The 12,842-nt window shown below is 48.2% G+C and overlaps 1 protein-coding gene across 2 annotated transcripts in view; it reads right to left on the reverse strand.

Annotated features, from left to right (window-relative positions):
- Window positions 1-12,842, reverse strand: part of SMC1B (structural maintenance of chromosomes 1B) — a 102,245-nt gene that overhangs the window by 17,328 nt on the left and 72,075 nt on the right. For both annotated transcript variants that reach the window (XM_075899976.1, XM_075899966.1), the window contains exon 18: window positions 11,970-12,123. In XM_075899976.1, coding sequence (XP_075756091.1) covers window positions 11,970-12,123 — 154 coding nt within the window. The remainder of the gene's footprint in view (window positions 1-11,969; window positions 12,124-12,842) is intronic.

The raw sequence follows: 12,842 nt of genomic DNA on the forward strand, positions 1-12,842 counted from the left end.
TGAGAGAAGAGCTCTAGAGGTGCACGAGGTAGTCCAGAATATGGTGGATGGGCGCAGAGTAAGGATTCAGGGATGCCGACGCGCACCATGCGGAAAATCGTGCCCATTTGTGAAGGTAGGTGGATCTCGTGGATAATTTCCTGCTATGTAAAAGAATGTGTTTGACCTCTTGCGAACAGATCATTTCTGTTTGTTGGAACTAACTAGGAACCATGCCGTCAGTGCCAGAAGATCGATCTGGGGATGGAAGAGGCACTGCCTGTTCTGGACAAGGAGGTCTCGCATCTTGGGAATGGACGGCGCGCTGACATATGATGGAGGTAAGGAAACCACGTTTGTCTTGGCCAAAAAGGAGCTATCAGGATTACAGTGGCTTTGTCCATCAGTATCTTTTCTAGTACTCTGAGGATTAGAGGTGTGGGAGGGAACACATACAGCAGTTGATGACTCCAATTGCATAGGAAGGCGTCTCCCTTGGAGTTCCAACCTATTCCTGCCCTTGAACAGTATTGGGGGTATTTGGCGTTCATGCGGGTCGCAAATAGGTCCACTGTTGGGAATCCCCAGGAGCAGAATATGGTTAAGAGGACTTCCGGTGAAGCTCCCATTCGTGCTTCAGGGAAAAATGTCTGCTTAGTGCATCGGCTATAGAGTTCTGCTGACCAGGTAAGTATTCTGCAACCAGGGAGATTTTGTGGTCGATGCACCAATTCCATAAGGCAATTGCCCCGGCGCAGAGTGACAGGGATCGGGCCCCGCCCTACCTGTTTATATAGTATACTGTCGTCATGTTGTCGGTAAAAATTCGGATAGTTTGGGCACAAATCTTTGGGAGAAAGTGACAACAGGCATTGCGCACCGCTCGTAATTCTAGGAGATTGATATGCATCATCGACTCCTCTGGGGACCAAAGCCCTTGTACCTGATTGTGTTCCAGGTGTGCGCCCCAGCCTATTAAGGATGCGTCGGTGGTCAGCTGTTTTGTCAGGTGTTGGCGATGAAATGGCACACCCGACATCAGATTCTTGGGGACTGTCCACCAAGTTAGAGAATTTGTGACGTGCATGGGGATTGATACCCGTTTGTGGACATCTCGAACACTTGGAGTATAAACCGTAGCTATCCAGTGCTGAAGGCAACGGAAGTGTAGTCTTGCATGCTCGGTGACGTATGTCGTGGCTGCCATGTGTCCCATAAGCCGGAGACATTGTAGGACCGAGGATCTGGGACTGGTGGTGATGGCCTGTATAAGGTCTTGCATTGCTTGAAATCTGGTTATTGGCAATAGAGCACGAGCAGTGGTTGAATCGAGTTGTGCGCCTATAAATTGTATTGATTGTTGTGGCATCATGGCCGATTTTGGAATGTTGATGATCAGGCCCAAGGTTTCGAAAACTGTTTTCGTGAGGCGTGTCACGCGCAGAGCCTCCGCCGCTGAAGGCGCCTTGATTAGGCAGTCGTCTAGGTAGGGGAATATTATTACGCCTAGATGTCGTAGATACGCTGTTACCACTGCCAGCGTCTTGGAGAAAACCCTGGGAGCTGACGAGAGACCGAAGGGCAGGACCCTGTATTGGAAATGGCCTGCTCCTAGTTGAAAACGTAGAAATCGTCTGTGAGCCAGGTGTATCGCTACATAAAAGTAGGCGTCCTGTAAATCGAGGGGCGTGAACCAATCTTCGCTGTGAAGTGCTGGAATGATAGTGGCTAGGGTAACCATTCTGAAGCGGTACCTCCAGAGGTACCGGTTTAATCCTCTGAGGTCGAGGATCGGTCTCCATCCCCCTGATTTTTTCCTCTGTTAGGAAATATCGAGAATAGAACCCCCGTCCCTGGAACTGTTTTGGTACTATTTCTATTGCTCCGATGGCGAGGAGGTAATCGACCTCTTGTCGTAAGAGAGGCTCGTGAGATGGGTCCCTGAAAAGGGATGGGACGGGGGGGGGTTGGGTGGGGGTAGAGTGGTGAATGGAATGGTATGCCCTAATGTGATTGTTTGCAGTACCCATCTGTCGGTGGTGATGTGAGAACATCGGTGTTCGAAAGGTCTCAGGCGGTGGAATAATGCCTGTAGAAGTTTGGGATGGGTGTTCAGTGGAATGGTGCACAGTCCCTCGGCTGGGATGTCAAACTTGTTGCTTGGCATTTAGACGGCCAGATGTTTTTGGCTGAGGTCTTCTTTTCTGCTGTCGCTGCCGGTTGCGTTGCTGGTCCTGCTGTCTGTATTGGGATGGCTGAAAGGCGAACGATCTCTGTCTCTGATATGGAGTATACCTTTTCCGACGGAAGGAAGGAGTATACATGCCCAGAGTCTTGAGTGTGGTTCTAGAGTCTTTACCCAAATGAAGCACCTGATCAGTTTTGTCAGAAAAGAGATTCTGTCTGTCAAAGGATAGGTCTTGGACTTTGGTCAGAAGGTCTTTAGGAACTGCCGCCTGGTGTAGCAACGAGGCCCTGCGCATGACCACGAATGTAGCTGTGGTACGCGCTGCTGTATCAGCCATGTCCAGAGCTATGTGAAGAGCTGTTCTGGAAGCTGTATAGCCCTCGTGGACCACCGCTTTAAGGACCTCCCTTTTGCCCTCAGGTAGATGGTCCAGTAGGGGCGCTAGTTTGGCATAGTTATCAAAGCTATGGTTAGCTAATAGCACCGCATAATTTGCCATCCGGAGTGAAAGGGTAGCAGACAAGTAGAGGTCTAGCTGTTTCATGTCCCTGTTCGGGACACTCGGTCTTTGCTGCAGGCCCCTCGTTCTTTGTTGGGCCGCATCGGCGACCAGAGAATTTGGTGGAGGATGAGAGAAAAGAAACTCCATCCCTTTCGTCAGAACGTAATATTTTTTTGTCTGCCTTTTTGTTGGTGGCCGGTGCAGAAGCCGGCAGCTGCCATATGTCATCAACAATCTCCAGGATGGCATCATCCAATGGGAGAGCCACCTTCACCTGTTGTGAAGGATGAAGGTTTCTAAGCAAGTGGTGGGATTTCTGCTGAACTTCCGCAAGCTGTACTTTTTGTGATACCGCCACTCTTCTGAAAAGGTCTTGAAACTGACGAAGGTCATCCGACGGAGATGTGCCTTCCTGAAATACAGCATCATCCGGAGAGGAAGAGGATTGGTCGGTAGGAGACTGATGTTGAGACTCATCCTTAGTGGTATGTTGTAGGAGTACCTGAGGCGCAGGTGGTTGGGGCGGCAGGATACCTGATGGAGTTGGTGGTCTGGCTGTTGCTGGTAAAGATTGACAGTCCCTGCTGGGTGGTGTGTGTGAATGATGAGGAGAGTAGGACACCGAGGAATGTCGAGACGGGGAGTAGTGCCTATAATAACGGTGTTCCGGTGACTTATGATAATATGAGGAGCGGTGCGGAAATCTAGAATAGTAATGGGATCTGTGAGAGGTATAATACCCATAGTGCCCGGAGCATGATGGAGACCGGGGAGATCGAGATCGTTCTCTGGATCTTGGGGTCAGTGGAGGTGACCAGTGATAACGGCGTCTTGGCGAGACACGTGGAGAATGGTAAACCCTCTGCGAGTGTCTAATAGATTGGGGAGAGAGTCCTGATGAAGGAGAAAGCGGATCAGGTGAAAATTGGATGTTTTCTGGTGAGGGAGAAGGTGTAATGATTCTCCTCGATGTTCGGTGCGTGGATGACGCAGTTTGTCCCGCAGAAGGTCATGCAGGCTGCACATTTCCTTCCATCGGTGCCGACGGTGCCATGTCAGAAGGCGGAGAACGTTGTGGGAGAACAGACTCCCGAGCCAGAGTGAGTTCCCGCACCGAAGAGTCGCTCAGCGCCGGCGAGTTACTCGGTGCCGGCGAAGTGCACGGTGCCCGAGCATCTGACGGTGCCGGGGGGAGGGGGCGGGGGGCCCGACGCAGTGCCGGCGACGCGTTCGGTGCTAGAGGTTCCTTCGGTGCCGAGGTGGGAATCGGTGCCGTAGGAGTGATCTGCGTCGGGGCTGCTTGTGGTGCCGCCGTTGGCAGCGCAGCGGGTGTTCTCGGTGCCACATGTGACGTCGATGCCGGGAACAGCTTCGGTGCCGATGATGAATTAGGCGCCTGAATAGTTGCGGGCTGCGGCGCCGAGGTACTACGGCTGGGCTTCGCCTTAGAGCCATGCACACCCGAGGTGCCAGGTTTGTCCCCCACGCTAACAAGCATCGGGGGAAGGGAACGAGAAGGCGATGGTCTTTTCTTCGCCTTCTTTGGGGACGGCTCAGCTGAAGGAGCAGGGAGGGATCTGGGATTTGCTCCCTCTTGTGGCTGTAATGCCCTATCAAAGAAGAGCATTTTGAGCCTCATGTCCCTGTCCTTCCTCACTCTCGCGGTAAGCTTGGAACAATGAGGGCACTTCTGGGGTATGTTCCCCTCACCCAAACAGCGGATGCAGAGCGTGACCATCGGAGGCAGGCATTGCTTCGCGGCATGAGCTGCACTTTTTAAAACCGGGAGAACCCGGCATGGTCACCTCTGTCTTCTTCTGACGGGGTAAAGAAGAAAACTTTCTACAGTAGAAACTATTTACAGGTAACTTCTGAAGAAAATAATTTTTTTTTAAACTAACGACTACGACTAAAATTAATGTCACTATATAACTGGAAAGAACTAACTATGAACTAATCTTACTAAATCCTAAAAGTTCTCTCTCTCTCTCAGCCTGACAGAGTCTGAGGAGAAAACAGTATTCCGTCCGCGGCCGAGGACGGTCAGGAGGAACTGGCGGGAGCTGGACCGCGCGAACACAAACAGCGCGAAAGAGCACGAGCCGCGCTTCGCGCATGCGCGGTCCGGCGGACTACGGCTATGAAAATTCTCCGATCTGCGGCGCCGGGACAAGCCCGACACCTATAGTGGAGCACCCACGGGACACTGCTCGAAGAAGAAAAGGAGGTTACTCACCTTGTGCAGTAACAATAGGTCTTTGAGCTGTGTCCCCCTGTGGGTGCTCCACTGTAGGTGTTGGGTTGTCCAAGTGCTGCAGATTGGAGTTTTCCGTAGCAGCAGCTGGTTGGGCCACACATGCACTCTAGGCACCTCATGCTGTTCGCACTCTTTGATTCATGCACACAGCCTGACCCCTCCTCAGTTCCTCAGACACCTGAGTGTCTGAAAAAGAGGAAACAAGAGAAATCGCACAAAGAAGTAGGGAGGAGGGAGGGCAGTGGAGCACCCATGGGGACACACATCTTGAAGAACCGTCGTTACTGTGGAAGGTGAGTAACCTTTTCTTCTTTGAGGGATGTCCCCGTGGGTGACATCACAGCAGTGATCTGCTGAAGCAAGGATGACAGGCTTCAGAGTCACCCCTTGTTAACAGTAGAAAGCACTGCAGCGGCTACTGTGGCATCGTTGGAAAGATGCTGGAGTACGGCGTAATGTTTCATAAAGATATGGTCCAATGACCTTGTGACCGCATGGCAAATGTCTCGGAGTTAAACTTCTCTCAGGAAGGCCGTGGACGTAGCTGGTGGTGGAGCGTGCCTGGGGCTGATCAGAAAGAGGCTTATGATACCGAGTGTAGCACTGTGTGATACAGGAGACTATGATGTTAGATATGCATTGTGATGAAAGTGTACTTCCGTTGCATTGCTCTGCAGTAGTGACAGAAACTGCAGAGCAAGTTACGGAAGGGTCTCATGCAGTCAATATAAAAGGGGAGAGCCCTCCTGGTGTCTAAGGAGTAGGAGAGCTTTCTGTATGGATGAGTGCGATTTTGGATAGAAGGTAGGTAAAATGATCAGTTTATTGATATGAAGTCTGAACACACCTTTGGTAAAAAGGACAGATGGGAGTGTAACGTAACACTGTTGTTAGTAAAAACTGTGTACGGTGGTGATTCTGTGAGGGCTGTAAGGTTGCTGATCCTGTGAGCAGATGTTATTGCTAAAAGAAAGGCCACTTGAGAGGTCATGAGAGACAATGAGCATGTCACTAACAGTTTGAATGGAGATCAAGACAACGTATCCAACACCAATTCCAAACTCCATAATGATAGTGGAAGTCAACGAGGTGGGATTAGGTTTGGAGACCTTTGAGAAATTGTCTAGTGATGGGGTGAACAAATACTGACTGCCCATCCACCAGGGGATGAAATACAGTGCCGTCAGCAAGGTGGACTCAAAGGGAAGATAAGGATAAGTTTGATTGCTTTATATCAAGGATGTAGTCCAGGATCACGAGGAGTGGAGTTGTGTGGGTCAGCAGACTTCTGCATGCACCACTGTGAAAAACGTGTCCATTATGGAAGCAAGTAGCACGTGTGGTACTGCGTCTGCTGCGCAGGAGAACTTGCTTACTCTGAGCAGAACACTTCTGAGTCCTGGAATCATAGAGGACCCACGCTATCAGACGCAGCATTTGGGGATGGGAGTATAGCAGGGTGCCTCCATTCTGGATCAGTAGGTCTGGTCAGCAGGGAAGGGGACAGGGAGGTTGAAGAGACATCCAAAAGAAACAGGGAAACCAGGTCTGTCTGGACCAGGAGGGAGTTATGAGAATTACTTGGGCATAATCCCTTTTGATACTGTTGATGACACTAGGGAGAAGAGGGATCGGGGGGAGTAGGGGAGGAAGGGAAGGCATAAAACAGGTTTCCAGGATATCAGGAAAGCATCTCCTAGAGAGCTGCATCCTAGACCTGCTTTGGAACAGAACTCTGAGCATTTGAGTTGGTGCGAGAAGTGAAAAGATCAATCTGGGGATACTCATGCCCATATTTCAAAACGGGGGGTATCTGTCAATCTACTTCCCATTTGTGGTCTATGTTGAACATCCTGCTTAAGAGGTCTGTCATGGTGTTGTTGATTGCGGGCAGGTACAACGCTGTCAGGGAGATACTGTTGGCGATGCACCAATGCCTGAGATGGATTGCTTTGGTGCTTAACAAAAGGGATCGAACCCCACCTTGACGGTTAATATAGCACAGAGTTTTTGTTTTCTGTCAGTACCCTAACCATAGAATTGGCTATTGTAATGGGAAGTGTTTGCAAGCACTAGCAACTGTACGGAGCTCTAGGAGGTTTATGTGCAGAGATGTTCCGTAGTTAGACCACTTCCCCTGTGTAAAAAGACCATCAAGGTGAGCACTCCACTCGATCATGCAGGTGCTGGTTGTGATCTGCACCGATGGTTGTTCATGCTGAAATGGAACCCCTGAGAACACATTGGTCGGAATGGTCCACCATTTGAAAAAGGTTATGATGCATGGAGGGGGACAGACTTGTTTGTGGACAAATGTTTCAGAGGAGCATAGACCAACACCAGCCAGTACTGGAAGCAGCAGAGATGTAACTGAGCAAGCTGTTCTATGTATGTCGTAGCAGTCATATGAGCCATCAGTTGTAAGCATGACAGAACTGTCACGAAGGACTTCCGGTAATTATAGCAACCAAGTCCTCTATTGTCCAGAATCTGTGTGTTGGCAGTAGGCAAGCACCAATAAATTCAAAGGACTGAGTGGTTGTAGATATGTACAGAAGGTTGGACTTTTGGTCACTGATGAGACTAAGGGAACCGAATAAGTCTCTGGTTGTAGATATCATGTAGAGAGTCTCTGCTCAAGATGAATCTTTTATAAGGCAGTCATTGAGATTGGGGAAGATCATCATTCCCTGACAACGTAGGTATCCAGCCACAACTGCCAGGTTCTTCAAAAATACCGTGGAGAAGAGGCCAAATGGTAGAACTCCGTACTGAAAATCTTCTCATGCTATAGAAAAACAGAGGAATCATCTGTGAGATGGGTGGATAATAACATGGAAGTAGAAGACTTGTAGGTCGAAGACTGAAAACCAGTCTGCCTTGTTTAGCGCTGGAATTACCAACACTAGAGTTACCATCCTGAACCGCTGTTTTCATAGATGTTTGTTGAGCTTTCGTAGATCCAGGATGGGTCTTCCATCCTCCTGTATGCTTCTCTGTGAGAAAGTAGTTGGAGTAGAACCCTTGCCCCTAAACTGATCGGAAACTCTCTGTATTGCTCCTATAGCGAGGAACCGATAAACCTCCTGCCTTAGAAGTGCTTCATGAGAGGGGTTCCTGAAGAGTGAAGGGGCAAGGGGAGGCTGGAGGGAGTGAAGTGAATGGGATGGAGTAACCAGATGCAACTATTTCCAAGACTCAGCAATCTGATGTGATGGCAGTCCAGCGATGGTAGAATGGGCGCAATACAACAGCATGTTCCTGAAGATGGAGATTGGAGAGGTCATGCAGGCTCCCAACCAATAGCTCAAATCTGCTGCCCGGTGAACTGGAAGGTAGAGGAGCAGCTGTTATTCTGGGGCTTCCTCTGAACGTGAGGTCTGGAACGTGACTGGTCATAGGATCTGTGTTTATTTCACCAATATGACAATTCACATTGGCGTTGTAAGGTATGAATATTTTCGCTCTGTAGGGAGAAGTGTATATCCCTAGAGTTTGGAGTGTTGTCTGAGAATCCTTACTAGTGGGAAGGACTCACCTTTTTAGCAGCAAAAAGTTTTTCCCTATCAAAGGGAAGGTCCTTTACCTTCCCTTGGAGCTCTTTAGGGACTCCTGCAGCCTAAAGCCAGGAGGCTCTCTGCATAATGATGGATGTAGCAGTGGATCTTGCCATGGTATTTGCCACATCCAAAGCCATTTGTAAGACCGTACGAGCTGTGAAATATCCCTCCTGGACAACTGACTTGAGCACCAGTTTTCTGTTATCTGGTAGGTCTTCCATCAGATTGGTTAACCTAGAATACAGCCTCTCCCCGAGTTATGGACCAAACACTTGGCCGTAACTCGATCTGTTCGTAACTCGGACCCCCCTGAGTTACGTAGTGACCACGCTGTTCATAAACGTGGGTCGCGTTCGTAATTTGGGGACCGCCTTTATGACCGCTCCATGGGAGCTTTGGTCGTAAATGTGAACAGTCGTAACTCGACCGTTCGCAACTCGGGGACCAGCTGTAGTCATCAAAAACCATAATCAGCCAGGAGGGCAGTATAGTTTGCTATGCATAATTGCAGTGCGAAGGACAAAAAGACCTTTCTTTCAAAGAGGTCCAAATGTTTGTCTTGGGACATATTCCAGTAGAGTCCCTATCATCCCACCTAAATGGGACTGACAGGTGGTCGGATTACCAAAAATGTAGGATGATAGGGATTCTACTGTAGGCGGGGCCGTTTGGTCTCCATCCTTGCCTGGCCGTGGCCCCTTCCTTCCCTGCAGCTCCCGGCCCCACTCACTGCCCCATCGCTCTCCTGGATCCACTGATGCCTGCAGCTCCCGGGTACGAAACGGCGCTAACAGGAGCAGCATCAGCGGCTCCAGGGCACGGGCTGAGAGAATGGCCCCCCTCGCTGCCCCATCACTCTCTTGGAGCTGCTGATGCCGCTCCTGCCGGCGCCGCTTTGTCCCTGGGAGCTGCAGGCATCAGCAGCTCCAGGAGAGCGACGGGGCAGCAAGTGCGGCCATTCTCCTGGCCAGTGCCCTGGAGCCGCTGATGCTGCTCCTGCTGATGCCGCTTTGTCCCCGGGAGCTGCGGGGTCAGATAAAGCGGAATGTCAGATTACCAAAGGACGGATAATCCGGACTCTACTGTATTGTGGCAATTTTGATATCTGTTGGGCAGCATCAACCACCAATGAGTTGCGCTGTGGGTGGGTAAATAAAAAGTCTAGCCCCTTGGGAAGGATGAAATACTTTTTGCCTGCATTTTTAATAGGGGGAGGGGCAGATACAGGCATTTGCAAGATCTCATCTACCTCCTCCATAATCTTTTCGTCTCTAGAGGGCACGATTTTTGCCTCACAGGCTGGAGGTTATTCAGAAGGCAGTGCTGCTTTCCTTGGACCTCTGAGTTGCACCTGTTGATTTGTGGCCACTCTTTTGAAGAGTTCTTGAAACTGTTTGAGGTCATCCACAGGGGAAATGTCCCCTGGGGTGACGGCTTCATCTGGGAATGATGAAGTCTTATCAGTGGGTGAAGTATCCAGGTTGGGGGAAGGGGAGGGGAGGGGCTCATCATTGTCCATTATCTGATCCTCCTCTGTGTCCTGCTGATCCACAGTGGCCTGGGTGTGACCATGGGGTGAGGGAGCTGGTGGACTGGAAGATGATGTAGGAGGGGCAGTGGAATGGTGTCTGGATACTGACCTCTGGCAGCAGGGTGACCAGTGCCTGTAGTACCAAGGTGGATACCATCACTCCATTATCTGCAGAGGATGGTGATCATAGGGATGGCTGTGATAGTACTTGTCACAGCACGATCTCACTGGTGAGGAGTATCTTGAAGAGAAGACACTCCTACTGTCTTCAAAAATGATCCGCAAGGATGGCACTGGGGGAACTCTGAGATCTAGCGGAGCCCCAAGATGAAGGAAACAGCAAAGGAGAAATATGCCTCATTTGCCTGGGGCATGGTGCAGCCCTGTGCAGGAAGCTGCATTGTGAACAAGTGCGATGACCATATGAGGAGCACTCTATCGGTGCTGGGGAACATGACACCACTGCTGCTGATAATGGTGCCAGGGAGAAATTCAGTTACAGACTCTTCAGCGTGGGAAGCTTGCGGTTGAATTTTGACCATGTCTTCATCAGCACCAGACAGTCAGCAGTGTGGATAGGGTGGAAGACTTGTCTGTTTCTTGTGGCTACGCTGGTGCTGAGATAGTACGCAGCACCAGTACCAGTGGCAATGTTAGAGCTGCCGCTACCAGTGATGTCTCATGTCAGGGCTTCAGTTCTGTGGAATTAGCGGAACAGGTGGTGGCAGTGCTGGAAGTGCCTGGTTTGTCACCAGTGCTGATTCGCGACCAAGAAGCTCCCCTTTTTGGTGCTGCCTTCAATGCGGGCAAGCTTGCACATCATTTTTCCAGCCTGGGAGGCTCTGTATGAGAGCCAGAGTCCCTGGTGTAAGGAGGCTGAAGAACCTTGTCAAAGAGGAGCATGTGGAGCCATATATCTCCCTATTGCGATGAGCCCAGGCTGTGAGTTTGGTGCAGTGAGGGTATTTTCGAGAGGCGTGCGCCTTACGAAGGCATCTAATGCATGACAAGTGCCTGTGCGAGATGGCTATAGGTTCATGACAGTTGTGGCTCTTTTTAAAACCTGCTGATCCCGGCATGGTAAGGTAGGGGAGGCTCAACCAGGTCAAGTCTCTTCCATTTGTTTTTTACTGTTCTTTCTTTTTCTTAAATTATGAGGCTGTGGTCAATTTGTCCTTGCGGCTCCGTTATTTTGTGTGTGTGTGTGTGTGTGTGTGTGTCTACGAAAAAACTACTAAGTTCTTACTAAGCTAACAACTAACCGTTAACTGTAAAAACTATAATAATCACACTAACTGATTAACTACGTCTCTCTGACGTAAAGACTCTGAGAAGCAAGGCGAGTTCCATCTGCAGATGAGGGCAGCAATGAAGGAACAGAGGAGGGGTGGTGCCATGTGTGCAAAGCAAAGGGCATGGATAGCACGAGGTGCCTGGAACACGTGTGGCCCAACTGGCCACTCCTATGGAAAAAACTGATCTGTGGTGCTGGGGCAATTAGACACCTACAGTGCAGCACCCACAGGGACAATACTCGAAGAAGAATATTCATTTTTAGGATGGGGTAGAAATGCCAGAATATCATCTAAAGAGCAGACCTCAATACTAAATCGTCTAAATCTGAATTTCATCCTATCTAATCCCATAGGTTTTATATTTTTGCAACAATTTTGTCTATATGCACTTTGTTAAATGTATATTTGCAATGTTGGCAGTGGCAATGCCTTTGTATTATAAAGTTTATATAAATTTTCAATAAGATGTTACCAGTGTGGATTAGTATAAAAATGCATGATAGCTCCATAAGGACTTAGTTGGTCAGTGCCTAGATTATATTTTTACAATATTCTGTAACCAGGGAAGTCAGTGTCAGGAAAAAAAACCCAAAGCATTTTACTTTAGGAATATGTTTTATATTATGGTACATTTTTCACAAGCATGTTCTACAGTACCTCTATTTCACTGATTTCATCCAGTGATCCCAATAAGAGTGAAATTCTCAAGTTTTGGACCTTGCATTCAAGAAGCATATTATGTCTCTCTAATCTTTTCTGTTCCAGAGAGGTTTCAATAGATATAGCTTCCTTTTGTAATTTACCCATTTCCCTGCAAGCATAAAAAGGTATGAAAGTGTTATACAATTTGAATATCATTATTTAACTACACAACTTGAAAACAATTAGGTAAGCACTGATAGAAACAAGGATTTTTCCACTGTAGCCTATGCATACAAGGTAAGTACTTGGTGTTAGTAATGACCTGAAGTACTATATAATGCATTAGCACCAAGACAAAATTAAAGTTAAGCAGACTATTAAAGTCATATTTTCAAACATGGATTCTTTTACCAATACCAGAGGAGTAGGAAAACAATAATACTGGGATATCATCACAGTTCAACAGTTTCAACTACTATATCAGTACTACATCAACTACAATCTGTATCCTACCAGCCCATACTTCTGCTCATGAAAATATCTTCCCTTCAAACCATTAACTGATATAGCATCTTCTCTTAACATTTATTTTATTTAAAATACAATACAGGGTCACCTAATCAACTTACTATAATAACGTAAGTGGCTAAATAGTAAGACAAAGAATCCTAAAAGTTAACAGTTAAAAACAATCATGATTATAAATTGCTACATATGTATAGGTGAGCATCAAAATTATGAATTCTTAACATTTACATGAAAAAATATACTCTGAGAAATATTTCACAATTTTGCTTAGCTATCACATACATGTTGATCTCCAAGAAGGGCAATGAGTCACTGGATTGAAAATGGCTGATAATCAATATATGGCTTATAATGACCATA

Source organism: Pelodiscus sinensis, chromosome 1 (genome assembly GCF_049634645.1).
Source record: "Pelodiscus sinensis isolate JC-2024 chromosome 1, ASM4963464v1, whole genome shotgun sequence".
NCBI classification, from domain to species: Eukaryota; Metazoa; Chordata; order Testudines; family Trionychidae; genus Pelodiscus; species Pelodiscus sinensis.